Here is a 13,233-nt window from a genome sequence, read left to right on the forward strand (position 1 = left end):
AAATCCTGAAAAGAGGTTGAATTATTCATTTCACCTACTTATCCAGTTAAAGGTTCTGCTGAGTGTGCATACTAATCTTTATAGGAAAATAAAGCGGATCCACATGCATCTCAGATCCACTGTATCGGCAATATTCAGCTCAAGAACTGCACTGTGGTTTTAAAATAATTTCTCCATGACAGGCTGACTAAACTTGGTAATTAACTTTAAAACAGTTACTATATGGTAAATGGACTGCATTCACATACAGCGATGGCGGCAGGACGCCGGTTCGTCAGGAGCAGTTTTTAGGGTCCAAAAAAACGCAGCGGCCTGCGGCGGAAAAGCTGGAACAGATCAACTTTTTGGATGGGCGTAACACCAAGGGGCGTGACACCAAGGGGCGTGACACCAAGGGACGTGACACCAAGGGGCGTGACACCAAGGGGCGTGACACCAAGGGACGTGATACCAAGGGACGTGACACCAAGGGGCGTGACACCAAGGGACGAGACACCGAGGGACGTGACACCGAGGGGCGTGATACCAAGGGGCTGGTCCAACAAACACTTGACCAAGTACTTTTGTTGCATTTTGGTTTTGTTTAGTTTCAATTGACAACGTTAACCACGTGTTTAAAACTGTTTAAAACTGCAACCATAATCTGGGAGAAAATAGGTTTCCCTCTAAACGTAGTTTGGTTATAAAGTTTAGCTGTATGAGAATATAATGTTGTGGGAGACAGGGTTGCTATAGCCGGGTTTAAGAATGCACTTGTGCAAGATTATTAAATCTAACAGAGAAACTAAATCAGTAAGTTAACCCGGTGTCTGGTGCGTGTTAATGTGTCGCGGTAGTTGTTGACAGAGCAAACAGTGAATATGGGAAAAGGATGGAGCTTCGCGATCAGACTGTAAGCTCTCCACCTCTCTCTTTCTCAGTGTCTCTCTGCGGTTGACCACCAGCAGCTAATGATAGTCTAGACAGCGGCAAAGTGGCGGTGGTGTGGTTGTAATGATAGGTTCGATGGCAGACAGATGACAGATGGTGCAGGGACCATCGCCGTCACCGCCATCTCCTGCAGTGTCACTTCTTCAGCGATTATTTTTCATCTTCAGCAGAGCAGAGAGAGGAGTATTTCTATGAAGGCTGTTGTGTTGTACTTAAAGGAAGCTGTTATCATGATATCATCTCTTCGGTAGAGAATATAAATGGGCAAAGTGGCCTTCTAGCCAACATACACTTTGGTGTTTTTACACCAAAATTTGCGCGTATATGCTGGTTTTGAAAACCCAAAAATATAGGCGATGGACTCCTTTCCCATTGTCAGTCGACGAGTAGCCTTTCTATTTGATTTTTTTCCCGGTGGGTTACGTTCGAAGTCATGAACGTGCTGAAAAACAGTGAAAATGTTACAGTGAATTCTTCTTTTTTATATCCGTTACTTCAGTCTCTCTAATTTGGGACGATGTTCGAGCGCTGCTTGGACGGAGACGGGCAGAATTTGTGGGCGATTCGTAGCGGGGCACTGGAAAAGGGGTCCAAAATTAGCGTGATGCAACAGTTTACCAAGCCCACAGTTCAGTTTGTATGGCCGTGACAGTTTCTTAGCGTAAGATTTAGGGTAAGTTTGGAGCGTTATTTAACCTCCTTCCCGACAAGCTACTATGACATGGTTGGTACCGATGGATTCCTTAGGTTTTGTAGCTTCATATGCTGCCAGTATCTTCGCTCACTACACCCCTTATGTATTGGACCAAAGACTGTTTGGAAGAGAAAAGCTGCACCGCTCCGTAACATCACTCTACTATTGTGTTTTTATATATAATAGTCTTCTCTGGTTAAATTAACTCACTGCATCAAGTCAATTCAACTTTTATTCGTATATCAATAATTGAGGAAAAGTTCTGAGTCAGAACAGTTGGATAAGGTAGCTCGTGTTTCAATGAGTCAGGTGCATTTTATCATATTGCCTGCTGTTTCTGGTTGCAGGTGAAGGATGTGAAGACGGAGTAAACAGTTTCTGATACTCAGGTAACAACAGATACAGATGATCTCAGCTGAATCTGCTGAATCTAATTAGATTCCATGAGAGATTCAGAAGGATTTGATTCTGGTTTCAGAGTCGATCGAACCCCCGACCCTTCAACAGGAACACATTTTAAATCCAGCTCCAGTTTCCGTCTCCTTTACTCTCCTCTCTGCCCTCCGTCCTCCTCACACACACTTTGAAAACATCACAGAGTTAAAGATACCGAGTGACCTCAAATATCTTCAAAGATGGACTTCAAAGACCAGTCAGGACGGACCGGAGACGTGTCTTTTCTACCAACTACGCTAAATACTGATGTCCTGAAATGCTAAATACATAAATTGTGCATGAAAAAGTGGGGAGATGTTAAAGTGTCCTCCACAGAAACGGCAGAACGGTGACTCTGAAACATCAACGGAAAGTCATTTATGACACAGTTAACAGCCTGCGGCTAAAGCTGCCAGCTAAAGGGAGAGTTCAGGTGTTTCTCAGTGTGGTTGTATGAGGTACTTCCCCATAGTCAGTGCATTACCTACAGTAGATGGACCTCAAAAAGTCAAAATCAGTTTATGTGTGCTATATTTAGAATATTTGTACTGCTTTACCTCGCTGTCAGACAGCCCTTTCTGACGGGGAACTGAAGCCGTTATCTATGCTCTCTTCAAAGCCACCAGTCTCCATTCATAAAAACAGTAATTAAACCTCTCAGAACACAGGAGTTGTGTTCGATCGGTTAGTTTGTTTGTGTTATTGTGTGACTTTGGTGAATCCGAACAAACCCTTTAAAAACACCAAAGTCCAAGGTGACGACTTTGACCAAAAGTCCAAAGTAGGGATGCACCGATACCACTTTTTTTCAGACCAAGTACAAGTACAAGTACTTACATTTGGGTACTCGCCGATACCGATTACCGATACGAGTACTTCTCTGTGCCAAAAGAGACAGCCAGCTGGAGGGTGTGAGCGACACACGGCAGGCTGGGGAGTCCCGCATACGAGGTGGTGCGCCGCCACCGGCTCTAGGTCGGCTTGGAAAGGCTCGGGGCGAAGGTGCTTCCCGGGGCCGTGGACAAAGTGCTCGCTGCGCCCTCTCTCCCCGCCGGTGAGGGATGCGTCCCCTGCTCCCGGTGCGGACTGTCGACGTAAAAGGTGCCAGGAGTCTGTGGTGATGTCGGCAACCTACCGGACCCGTCTTGAAACACGGACCAAGGAGTCTAACGTATGCACGAGTCAGAGGGTGCAAGCAAAACCCATCGGCGCAATGAAAGTGAGGACTGGCGCGCACCGGCTGAAGTGGGATCCCGGCCCCGCGGGGTCGGGCGCACCACCGGTCTCACCCGCACCGTCGGCTGTAAAGTAGAATCGTAGCCGTTTTGCAGTACATGAGCACAGTATCAGACCCGATACCCGATACTGGTATCGGTATCGGTGCATCCCTATAGTCACATTTGAGAAGCTGGAATTTGAGGGGAAAACTGTATTTCTGTGTGCAGAAAGTGTATTTCATCTTTAAGCAAAATACAAATGTGATCAAATAAAAAGGTTAAATGGTGAGAAAACAAACATAAAGAGAGGTAAAAGTTTAATGAAGGATAATAAAATATTTTAAAGCTGGATTCAAAAGCAGTTTGGGCTCAGTCTCAGGAATTTATTCTTCACATTTTTGTGTTTTTACTGCAGTAACAGGCTGATCCCACATGCACCACAGATGCCTAAAGAAATGTATGAAATGTGTTTTGGCTCTAAAGTACGGAGGAATTATTTGATGACAAGCAACGGTATTTTAAAATCTAATATATAGCAGACTGGAGACCACTGCCCAGATCAGACAGCTGCTGCAGTATATAGTATAGTATAGTATAGTATAGTATAGTATAGTATAGTATAGTATAGTATAGTATAGTATAGTATAGTATAGTATAGTATAGTATATATAGTACTACATGTAGTAAATTAACCTTTTCTTTATAGCAGCTACGAGCTGCAGCTCTATGATCAGTTTTAGGGTATTAAATAGAAAGACAGCAGGAAAGAGAGAAAGGAAAATGTGTTCTTACCTTGCTGCTGGGCGTTGAGCAGTGTGGGATCAACAATGGGCACTGTTCTGGGAACAGGCACTGGTTGCACCGGTTCTGTTGGTCAATAAAAACACTTCTGAATATCAGAAACACTAAAAGAAACACTGAATAATAAAAACTCTACAATGAGTATGTATATAAATAGTCACTTTGAGGTTTGATTAGATTTAGATTTTATTTATTTACACATAAAAAAGGTACAAATTGAAATCAGATAAACAACAAATGTGATGGAGAGGTGCATAAAACCCTGAAAGGGGCTTGATCAGGGGACTCTCCAGTGCAAACCTTAATCCATTTTAAAAAGAGAATACAATATTAAAAAGGATGGTAAAGAGAGAGAGAGATTCACATTATAATATCATCATTAAAAACTCATTACTAGTAAGCAATTTACAGAGATAATCCATAAGGAAAACAGTGGGGAGATAAAAACAAACCTTTAACAGCTTTCTTAAATTGTTCTGATGCCAACTTTAAAATATGAGACGGCAGAGCGTTCCATATCACTGAACCTCGGTGAATTAAACCAAACTGTAACGGAGATGTTTGACACATAGGAGGTCTGAGTTTGAAGTTATTTTGAGTCAAATAATTGTGGATTTGTTGATTAAAGGAATACAGTTCATGGAAATATGAGGGAAGGGCCCCGTTCAAAGAGCTGTACAGAAATCAAGCGATCTGAAGTTGGTAACTTGATAAACACGGAAAATGCTGGACTGGAAAAATAAAGGTTGAGATGAATGAGTTTGATGAACACAGTTAATAATTCTTAATGCTCGTTTCTGAGGACGAAAAATAGGGACGAGTTAAGGAAAGAATAATGTTCCCAGCGAATGAAAGTGAAGAGAAAAATGGAAACTTCAGAACCCCTCAAACATAAATAAAACAAACATGTTGAACTTCAGTGTTTCAGCTGTTTGTTTCTGTATTAAATGTCTGATTTATTCTAATATTAAAGCCTAAAGTCACATCAAACACAGGAACTAAAAGGAGTTTGAACTGAAATCAGCCACATGTGTGAACACACACATCCTCTTCTGTCGTTCTCACACACTGACGCCAACACACACTGCATCGAGTTGCTCCCTGTTGTGATCAATAACAGTCCTTCACTATCAGCAACACACACAGGGAGTGACTGGACGAGCACCAAGGTCAACCTCTGTCGCTCATTTCATTTAATCACCTCTTCCTCACTGCAGGAACATGAGATTAAATGCCAGCCACGCAATATATGTGTGTGTGTGTGCAATCACCCTAAATGATGTTTAATGTGTGTAGAGCACACACACTTTGTCTCGAGCTCCGACGCTCCACATGGGAAACGAAAACAAGACTCTCTCTCAGCATACACTCACGAGGAGGCGACTTGAGAAACGTAGTTACAGAAACATTTAGTCTTTACACTCTGATTGTTGTAGTCTGAGTAACGTGATGTCATATCCGTTCCGTATCCGTCAACCGAAACAAACCGCAGCGAGCCGAAACGAGAAAGTAGAAAACGTTGGAGGGTCGTCGTGGATACGACCTGCACCCTCACATGTTAAATCCAGCGTGGTAAACACTACACATCCAGGAAAGGATGGAAACACTTTGGGTTTCACACATTGACAGGAAAAGCAGAGCTAGACAGAGCAGAGCTAAAGCTGCATGCTAACTCTGTCACGGACAGGAAACGTTATCATATGGCGGTAACGTGGCGGTTGAGCCGGCCGTTGCTCTCGTCTCCGTGGTCAAATCGGCCGACGCTACGACTGTAGAGCACCCAGATACTGACATTTCTGTTAAATGCATTCAAACATTTGGAGCTGACGGGAGCTGACGGGAGAGCTAAAGACCACCTTGGAGAAGTTAGAGGAAGTAGACACGTGGGACTGCGTCCGCTTTTCAAAATGAGAAAATTGTATATACAAAATACATCTATGGAAATAAGATTGATGGATTATATTCACTATACGTATAAAACATTATGTGACCCTTATAAATTAAAAAGAAAACACCACTAATCTGTGAGGGAAATGTCTTTATTCTTTGATTGTTGGGTTGCTGGATAATAAATAATTCCTGACAATGACTGATATATTTGACTTCAGGACATCTCTGACTACATACATGCTGAAAATCAAACATTTTTACTGTATTCATTTAGATATTTTCCAAAGTAAAAGTCCCTAGAAGTGTATGATTCAACTTTTTCCCCTCATGGTCTAGTGTTAAAAAAGTTAACAAAAATCGCATTAACTTACAATACCGAATCGCAATACTTAAAAATCGCAATACATATCGAATCAGTACCCAAGTATAGTGAAAGTGAATCAGGAGATAGGTGCATCGTCTCAGCCCTACTAAGGTAAGAAAAAGGTTTCATTTCTCTTACAAATCTGAGCCTAAGCACTTTTAGTGGACGTAAACTGACGGTACCAGGTTGCCCCAAATGATTACATTACAGCTTGTTTAGCGGCTGCAGCGTTCTCCCTCAACTCTGGACTAATTTCAAGTGTAAAGTGTTGTCCGCATTACTCACATAGACACAAAAACATGGGAAAATAAGGTTGAAAAGTACCAAAGTTATCCTATAAATCTAACATACAACTCACCCTCCCAATAATTACAACTCTGACCTCAGATAAGATCCTAATATCCTCAGTTCCCCTCATTGTTTCTGTCCTCATGAGGACACTAGTTGAGGAGTGTGTGAGGGAGTCTCTCAGGGAGGTGAGTGTGTTTGTGTTATTGGACGTAGTGCCAGCAGACTGTCGGTGTTATCAGGGGGAATTAGTGAGAAAGAGGGATTTCAACACAAATGATAAGAAGGTTTCAGCTTAGAGAATAATGGGACGCTGGGAACACTATTATTACCATTATTATAATGCATCACTGGGTTTGATTATTATTATCATCATAGACCCGCCCTTCTTTCCAGTAAATACATCACAGCTGGACTTGGCTCTCTTTACTGAAGGATTGATGAAGTCCATCCAATGAGGCCAACTCCGATCAGTTACTGGGATAAGTGAAACCTCTTTCTGACGTCTACGTGGCTACTTCATCATCATAACTCGGTTTCATCCATACGCATAATATCCATGAACACTTTAATGTAACTTTTCCAACTTTTTAGTTGTAAATTTCGGAGAGCGCAGACCTCCGCCAAGGTGCCTGACTTTAAAAACTAAAATCTAATGGATTGTTCATTGTGCCACACCGGTCTGCAGGTATTTGGACACATTAAAATGTTGACCTGATGGTGGCGCTAGATGACTAAAGACCTCGTGTAGATACAAGAAGACTCTCTGCTTCCTACCTGTGGGTGGAGGCAGCTCGGCTGGAGTGTTGGCCGGTGCGTGGGCCCCTGGTGGGATGTGGATGTTATTGAAGTTGGTGGTCGGGGGACCCGACGGCCCCGATCCCGGACCGGGAGTAAAGCCGATGCCCGGGGCGGGACCCAGATCCAAACCCTGGTTCTGGTCGTCGAAGGACCCTGAGGGAGGCCCTCCCCTGAAGGAACCCCCTTGGGAGAAGCCTTGACCTGAGAAACCTTCAGCTCCATACTCATCTGCCAGAGAGAGAACACAAGACGAGAACAGGGTTCAGATTGTTTCTAGTTTCACTACTTGCTGACGATGTGATGTTATTCAGGGTGAGTTTTCAAGCTAGAGTGAAGGTATCATATGAAATCACATGATATTATATCCATACTGGGGTCCCTAAACAGTCTTGAATTCCCTAAATTGGGTATCACTGTGAAGCTGAGACTCTTGTGGATCCAATGAGCCCAACTGTATTTATGTGTGATGATGTTAGTCCCCATAGGAGACATTTCATTGTAGTGAGACCATTTTCTTTGTAACTTGACGTCACTGTATACAATGACCTGTGGTGACCTCTAGGATAACCACAGCCTTGTGAAACTTTACAGCCACAAACTAGAGACCTAGAGCATTCAGAGGATGGATGGCTTTCCTAGGTAGAATGACAAAAAGGGGGTTTCTGAGCAGTTTAACACAACAGAAGCGCTCGCCATTCGATCGCTGAAAAAATGCAAGTCTTGCAGAAATCTCCAAATGTGAAAAGTTTTTGATCCCAAATCACAGCATGGCTTTTTCTATGGTGTTCCTCAAGGTCTTGGTGTCTTAATGTGGTATTTTGGAGGGATTATTGATCATTTTTTATCAATTCTCCAGTGGTAAAAAAAAGGTTAAATTTAGCACCAAATCTGTGTAACAAATAGTATTAACCCAAAAATTGCTGCAACAACTTATGTGACATAATAGAGCATGGGAATGACCATCATATACTTCTATCGCAATGTTCTAAACCCTCATACACGTTTACAATTTATTTTAATTAATTAATTTATTAGTATATTTTTTATTTCTGATTCATGACTAGAACAACTTGACACACAGTGCTGAGCTGCACCTCAAATTAATCTTCATGTTCCCAGCTTTCAGATGATGTACACCACTAGCCCTCTAAAAAAAGGGTGGAATATAAGGGGTTAAAATGAAAAGAGGTGCTAAACTGTAGAAAATGCTGCTACAGAAGGTGCCGAACGGAGGAGTTTAAACATTTCGGCCTCGCCTGGCTTCAATCACACACAAAAAATCAGGTGACGGGGAATTAAAAAAAAAAGAGTTTTAGGTGAAATGATTAGAATTCATGAGAATGAGATTAAACTGAGCGGACAAAAAATGTGTAAATCACATTCATAGATGTGCAATCAGAAATTGGTTTTAGATGAAAAATGGGGCATGAAGCAGGAACTTTTTTTCGTTTTAACAGCGTGCAGCAGGACTGCTGATGACTTATCATATTAATGTCGTTCTCATCATTCCTGAATTATGGACATAAGATCTATATAATATATACTTATGTTAAGAGTTAAATTCTGGATGGTAATCACAGTTATGTTTAACTTAAGATTAAGATTTAACTGACATAATGAACGGAAGATCTCGGAGAAGAGAAAGAGAGAAAGTAGTGCTTCAAAACGAAGCAATTGTTCGAAACACAACGCTTTCTTGCTGCTTTTAGAAGCTCTTTAAAAAGAAACGAGAAAAGAAAGAAAAGGAATGTTCCGTGGTGTTTTCATCCTCCGAAACATGAGCCTCACGCGGAACGCTCAGCAGCCACACCTCGCACGAAGAAAACATCTCTGGACAAGCCGAAGATATTTTGACAGATTAAACAGGTTTGCAGACAGCGGCATGTATTTGACACCGTGTTGAGCTCCGACCTCTGTCATTACTGCATTACAGGCAGGAAGAGGAGATCTGACACTTAGCAAACGCCCGCTGTCATTAAACCGTCAAAACTGTGTTTATCCAGAGAAAGTTAAGCTTCACGTTCTCTTCGATGGTGTCACATCTGGACACAAAACAGACATGAGACTTTGAGGTTTGTTAAATCAAAGGGACATTACATCAGTGTCTTTATAAATCTGTTCGGGTGACAGAGGGGGGAAAAACAATGAAGCCTACATTTTATGGATACTGTATTAATAAAGGGTGCAGGATATTTGTTTAGCAAGAGGTCATTTCTCTAGAGTCACACTGGATTAAGATTTAAGTTTAGTGCTGTGAATTCAACAAGCTGGATAAACAATAAAGTAACTAACAGAGACCGTCTATCAACCGTGAGCAGCCAGCCGGACTGAGACAAAATCATTTTCAATCATTCATCTGTAATTAAAATACAGCTGTTTTAGATTCCAGCTGTATATCAGAGTCAGTGTTTATAGTTTAGGATTTTAAAGGTCGACTCCATCTGTGTTCTTTTCCGGGTTTCTCAAATGGAGCGCCCACTCAGCCGTTAAAGCAGAAACTTCAGAATGCCCTTTCTTATGGGGATGGCAACGAACCAAGATGGCGACACGCAAAAACCAAGATGGCGATGACCAAAAACAAGATGGTGACAGCCAAATACAAGATGGTGACAGCCAAAAACAAGATGGTGACAGCCAAAAACAAGATGGTGACAGCCAAAAACAAGATGGTGACAGCCAAAAACCAGGAAGGAGACAGCCTGCCGGTACTCCTGTCTGCTTCTCCAAACTGGGAGCATGCCGACCGCCATCTGCTACAGGAATGAGTCCTAAATCCCGGAAATGAGTTAGAATTTAGCACTTCCAGTTCCTTCGTCTAGAAGTGAATGGGTTTTTAGTTGTCTGAAATAAAGTCTGTAGAGATTTTAACGTTTTGTTCTACGAAATAAAATATATCAGTAAATATCCCACTCCTACAGTTTAGAAACTAAAACTTTTCTGTTTTTAACTGCTTAATTGATTGACTATAAATGATCCCCCACTCTACTACCGTTAAGCTCCAAAGGGAAAAGAGTGTGCCATGAAAACGAAATACAGCCTGACCGTTTAACTAATCTATCAGCTCTGCCAACACAAGCTGGGACCAATAACAGACCAACTTATACACACAAACAAGAAATAAATGCATTCACAGAGGATGCAGAATGTACCGGCGCGCACGTTAACAGATAATTAATACCAGATGTGAAGACGACTGGTTAACAGATGTGTACGTGTGTGTGGATTTAAGCTTGTATCAGGTCATGTGCTATCATTCAGATTGTGGAACAACACAACATAAAAAAAATATAAGTTCTAAAATATTGAACAAGTTGTCCTTTTTTGCCTTCTTCTGTCACACTTTAGTCCATGACAGCACACATGTTAAGTGAATAATAATGACTATCTGCTATCTGAGACTCAACACCACCTCATTAGTGGGTCATATGTACATTTGTACCGGAGTAGAGCTACAACTAACAACTATTTTCATCATGTTTTCGTCTCACAACTTTAACCCTTTCACAGTGTGTTTTCAGTTCATCAAAGTTAATTATAACCTTTTTGGTCGCCTGGAAATGTTGTATTGAGCGTTCGGTTGTACTTAACTCCACCCTCTCGTGTCTCTTCTGGTTGCAAAAACCAAGATGGTGACGGCCAAAAACCAAGATGGAGACGGCCAAAAACCAAGATGGTAAATGCCAAATACCAAACTGGCGAGGGTCAAAAACCAAGATGTCTACAACCAAAAACCAAGATGGCGACAGCCAAGAACCAAGATGGAGACGACCAAAAATCAAGATGGCAAAAGCCAAAAACCAAGATGGCTACGGCCAAAAGCCAAGATGGCTATGGCCAAAAACCAAGATGGCTACGGCCAAAAAACAAGATGGCCACGGCCAAAAAACAAGATGGCTACGGCCGAAAACCAAGATGGCCACGGCCAAAAACCAAGATGGCTACGGCCAAAAACCAAGATGGCGACGGCCAAAAACCAAGATGGCCACGGCCAAAAAACAAGACGGCGACGGCCAAGATGCTGAACTCGAGGCTTCAAAACGGCAGTCCATAAACCAATGGGTGAGATCAGGGTGACTACGTCTACTTCTTATATACAGTCTATGGTTGACCTTTATGTTTCTTTTGTTGCAGCTCTATACCAGAGTGTCTTTCTGCGTCACTTTGATTAGAAAGTGAAACTACCAGCAGCCAACTCATGAACGCTGGTTATAGATTGTGGTTGGCTGGTATGTTGTTGTAACAACCACTCTGCCGGTAAAAACCATCATTTGGAGGTTTTTATTCTATTCTAAAAATCTCATCTGGTTGGCGTAATACCCAAAGTGCCTGGTGAATTGAAATGAGCAGACACTGTGGCCAGTTTGGACTAAACTCATCTGCTTCCTGCCATCCTGAAGAAGACACCCTTGTTTACAGCAGGATGATTCACAGTCCAACTGTTCTGCTGCTGCACTCTGAGCAGCTCCACTGGGACAATTAGTGGCTGAGTGTCTTCTTGCCAAAGGGCACTTTTGATAATGGTTTCTGAGCTCTGCATAGTTGTGTTCTTTCAGTATGTCAGGAGTTCTCCAGCTGCCATGTGGAGGGGCATTTTTACTCCTAATATCACCAGAATAGTGAGGACATTATGCTCATTGTTCTACGGGCCTGCATGGGTTATCCTGTATTAATTGTGCCACGCTGTGTGGTGAACACAAGCGTTTCCACTGCGGCCTCACAGCAGAGGATAACTGGATCTATGGTGGGGAGTTTAGCTTCACGCCAATGTTCATAATTGTTCTTTTCCTGAAGGTCAATGCGTCAACTGTGAACCCCCACTGTCCACGCTTTACTGGGGAACCAGCAGGAGACTTTTATTGTGAAGCAGCTATAGGAAATGCAATGTGTTTGCTGTGAATGGCGGTTTTTCACGGCTCAGACAGCTGAACCATAGACTGTATATAAGAAGTAAACGTAGTCACCGTGACGTCACCCATTGGTTTGTGGCCTGCGGTTCTGAAGCCTCAAGTTCAGCAATTGGCACTCGCAATCTTGGTTTTTGTCGATCGCCAGCTTGGTTTTTGACCTCCGGCATCTTGGTTTTTGGCCGTCTCCATCTTGGTTTTTGGCCGTCTCTATCTTGGTTTTTGACCTTCAGCATCTTGGTTTTTGGCCGTCTCCATCTTGGTTTTTGACCTTCAGCATCTTGGTTTTTGGCCGTCTCCATCTTGGTTCTTTGGCCGGATTCATCTTGGTTCTTGGCCTTCGCCATCTTGGTTTTTGTCTGTCGCCATCTTGGTTAATAGAGTTACATTTAAAAAAGTTATTAACTATGTTTTACGCTTCCTTAGACGACTTTACGTTCCCCAAAACACAGAAAAGGTATTACAGTCCATCAGTGCAACATGTTGCATGGTGAACATTCCTACCAGAGCACCATACAGATAGAAAAAGCAGACCTTTGGATATTTGAAGGAGATGTTTTCACAGCAGTATAAAACAGATAATAAAGAGGGAAGTATGACCAGTATGACAATGGTAATAAAAGGAGTGGATGCCTCGTCGTGACATCCCTACCTGGCAGAATATATTAGATACAAGATTTAATATTGTGAGTTTCCACATTATGACTGTGATGTCTGTCAATCAGAATTCATCAACAAGCTTTACAGTGACTAAATTTAAACATTTTATGAAAGATCCTTGCTGTCCGTCTCTCTCTCTCTCTATATATACATTCACATATTCTCTGTGTCTCACTGCATCTGACTGTAGTGTTGGCAACATTTCACAACCCGTTCAATACGTTTTCCTCTAACGACTGTGTCCCAGAA

The 13,233-nt window shown here is 42.2% G+C and overlaps 1 protein-coding gene across 1 annotated transcript in view; it reads right to left on the bottom strand.

The window, feature by feature from the left end:
* The window catches only part of vta1 (vesicle (multivesicular body) trafficking 1), a 62,042-nt gene that overhangs the window by 11,300 nt on the left and 37,509 nt on the right, over window positions 1–13,233 (bottom strand). Inside the window, exons 6-7 of the mRNA XM_074615021.1 lie at window positions 7,397–7,648; window positions 4,069–4,143 (exon numbers count right to left, since the gene is read on the bottom strand). Coding sequence (XP_074471122.1) covers window positions 4,069–4,143; window positions 7,397–7,648 — 327 coding nt within the window. The remainder of the gene's footprint in view (window positions 1–4,068; window positions 4,144–7,396; window positions 7,649–13,233) is intronic.

This window comes from Sebastes fasciatus, chromosome 18 (assembly GCF_043250625.1).
Source record: "Sebastes fasciatus isolate fSebFas1 chromosome 18, fSebFas1.pri, whole genome shotgun sequence".
Classification (NCBI taxonomy): Eukaryota; Metazoa; Chordata; class Actinopteri; order Perciformes; family Sebastidae; genus Sebastes; species Sebastes fasciatus.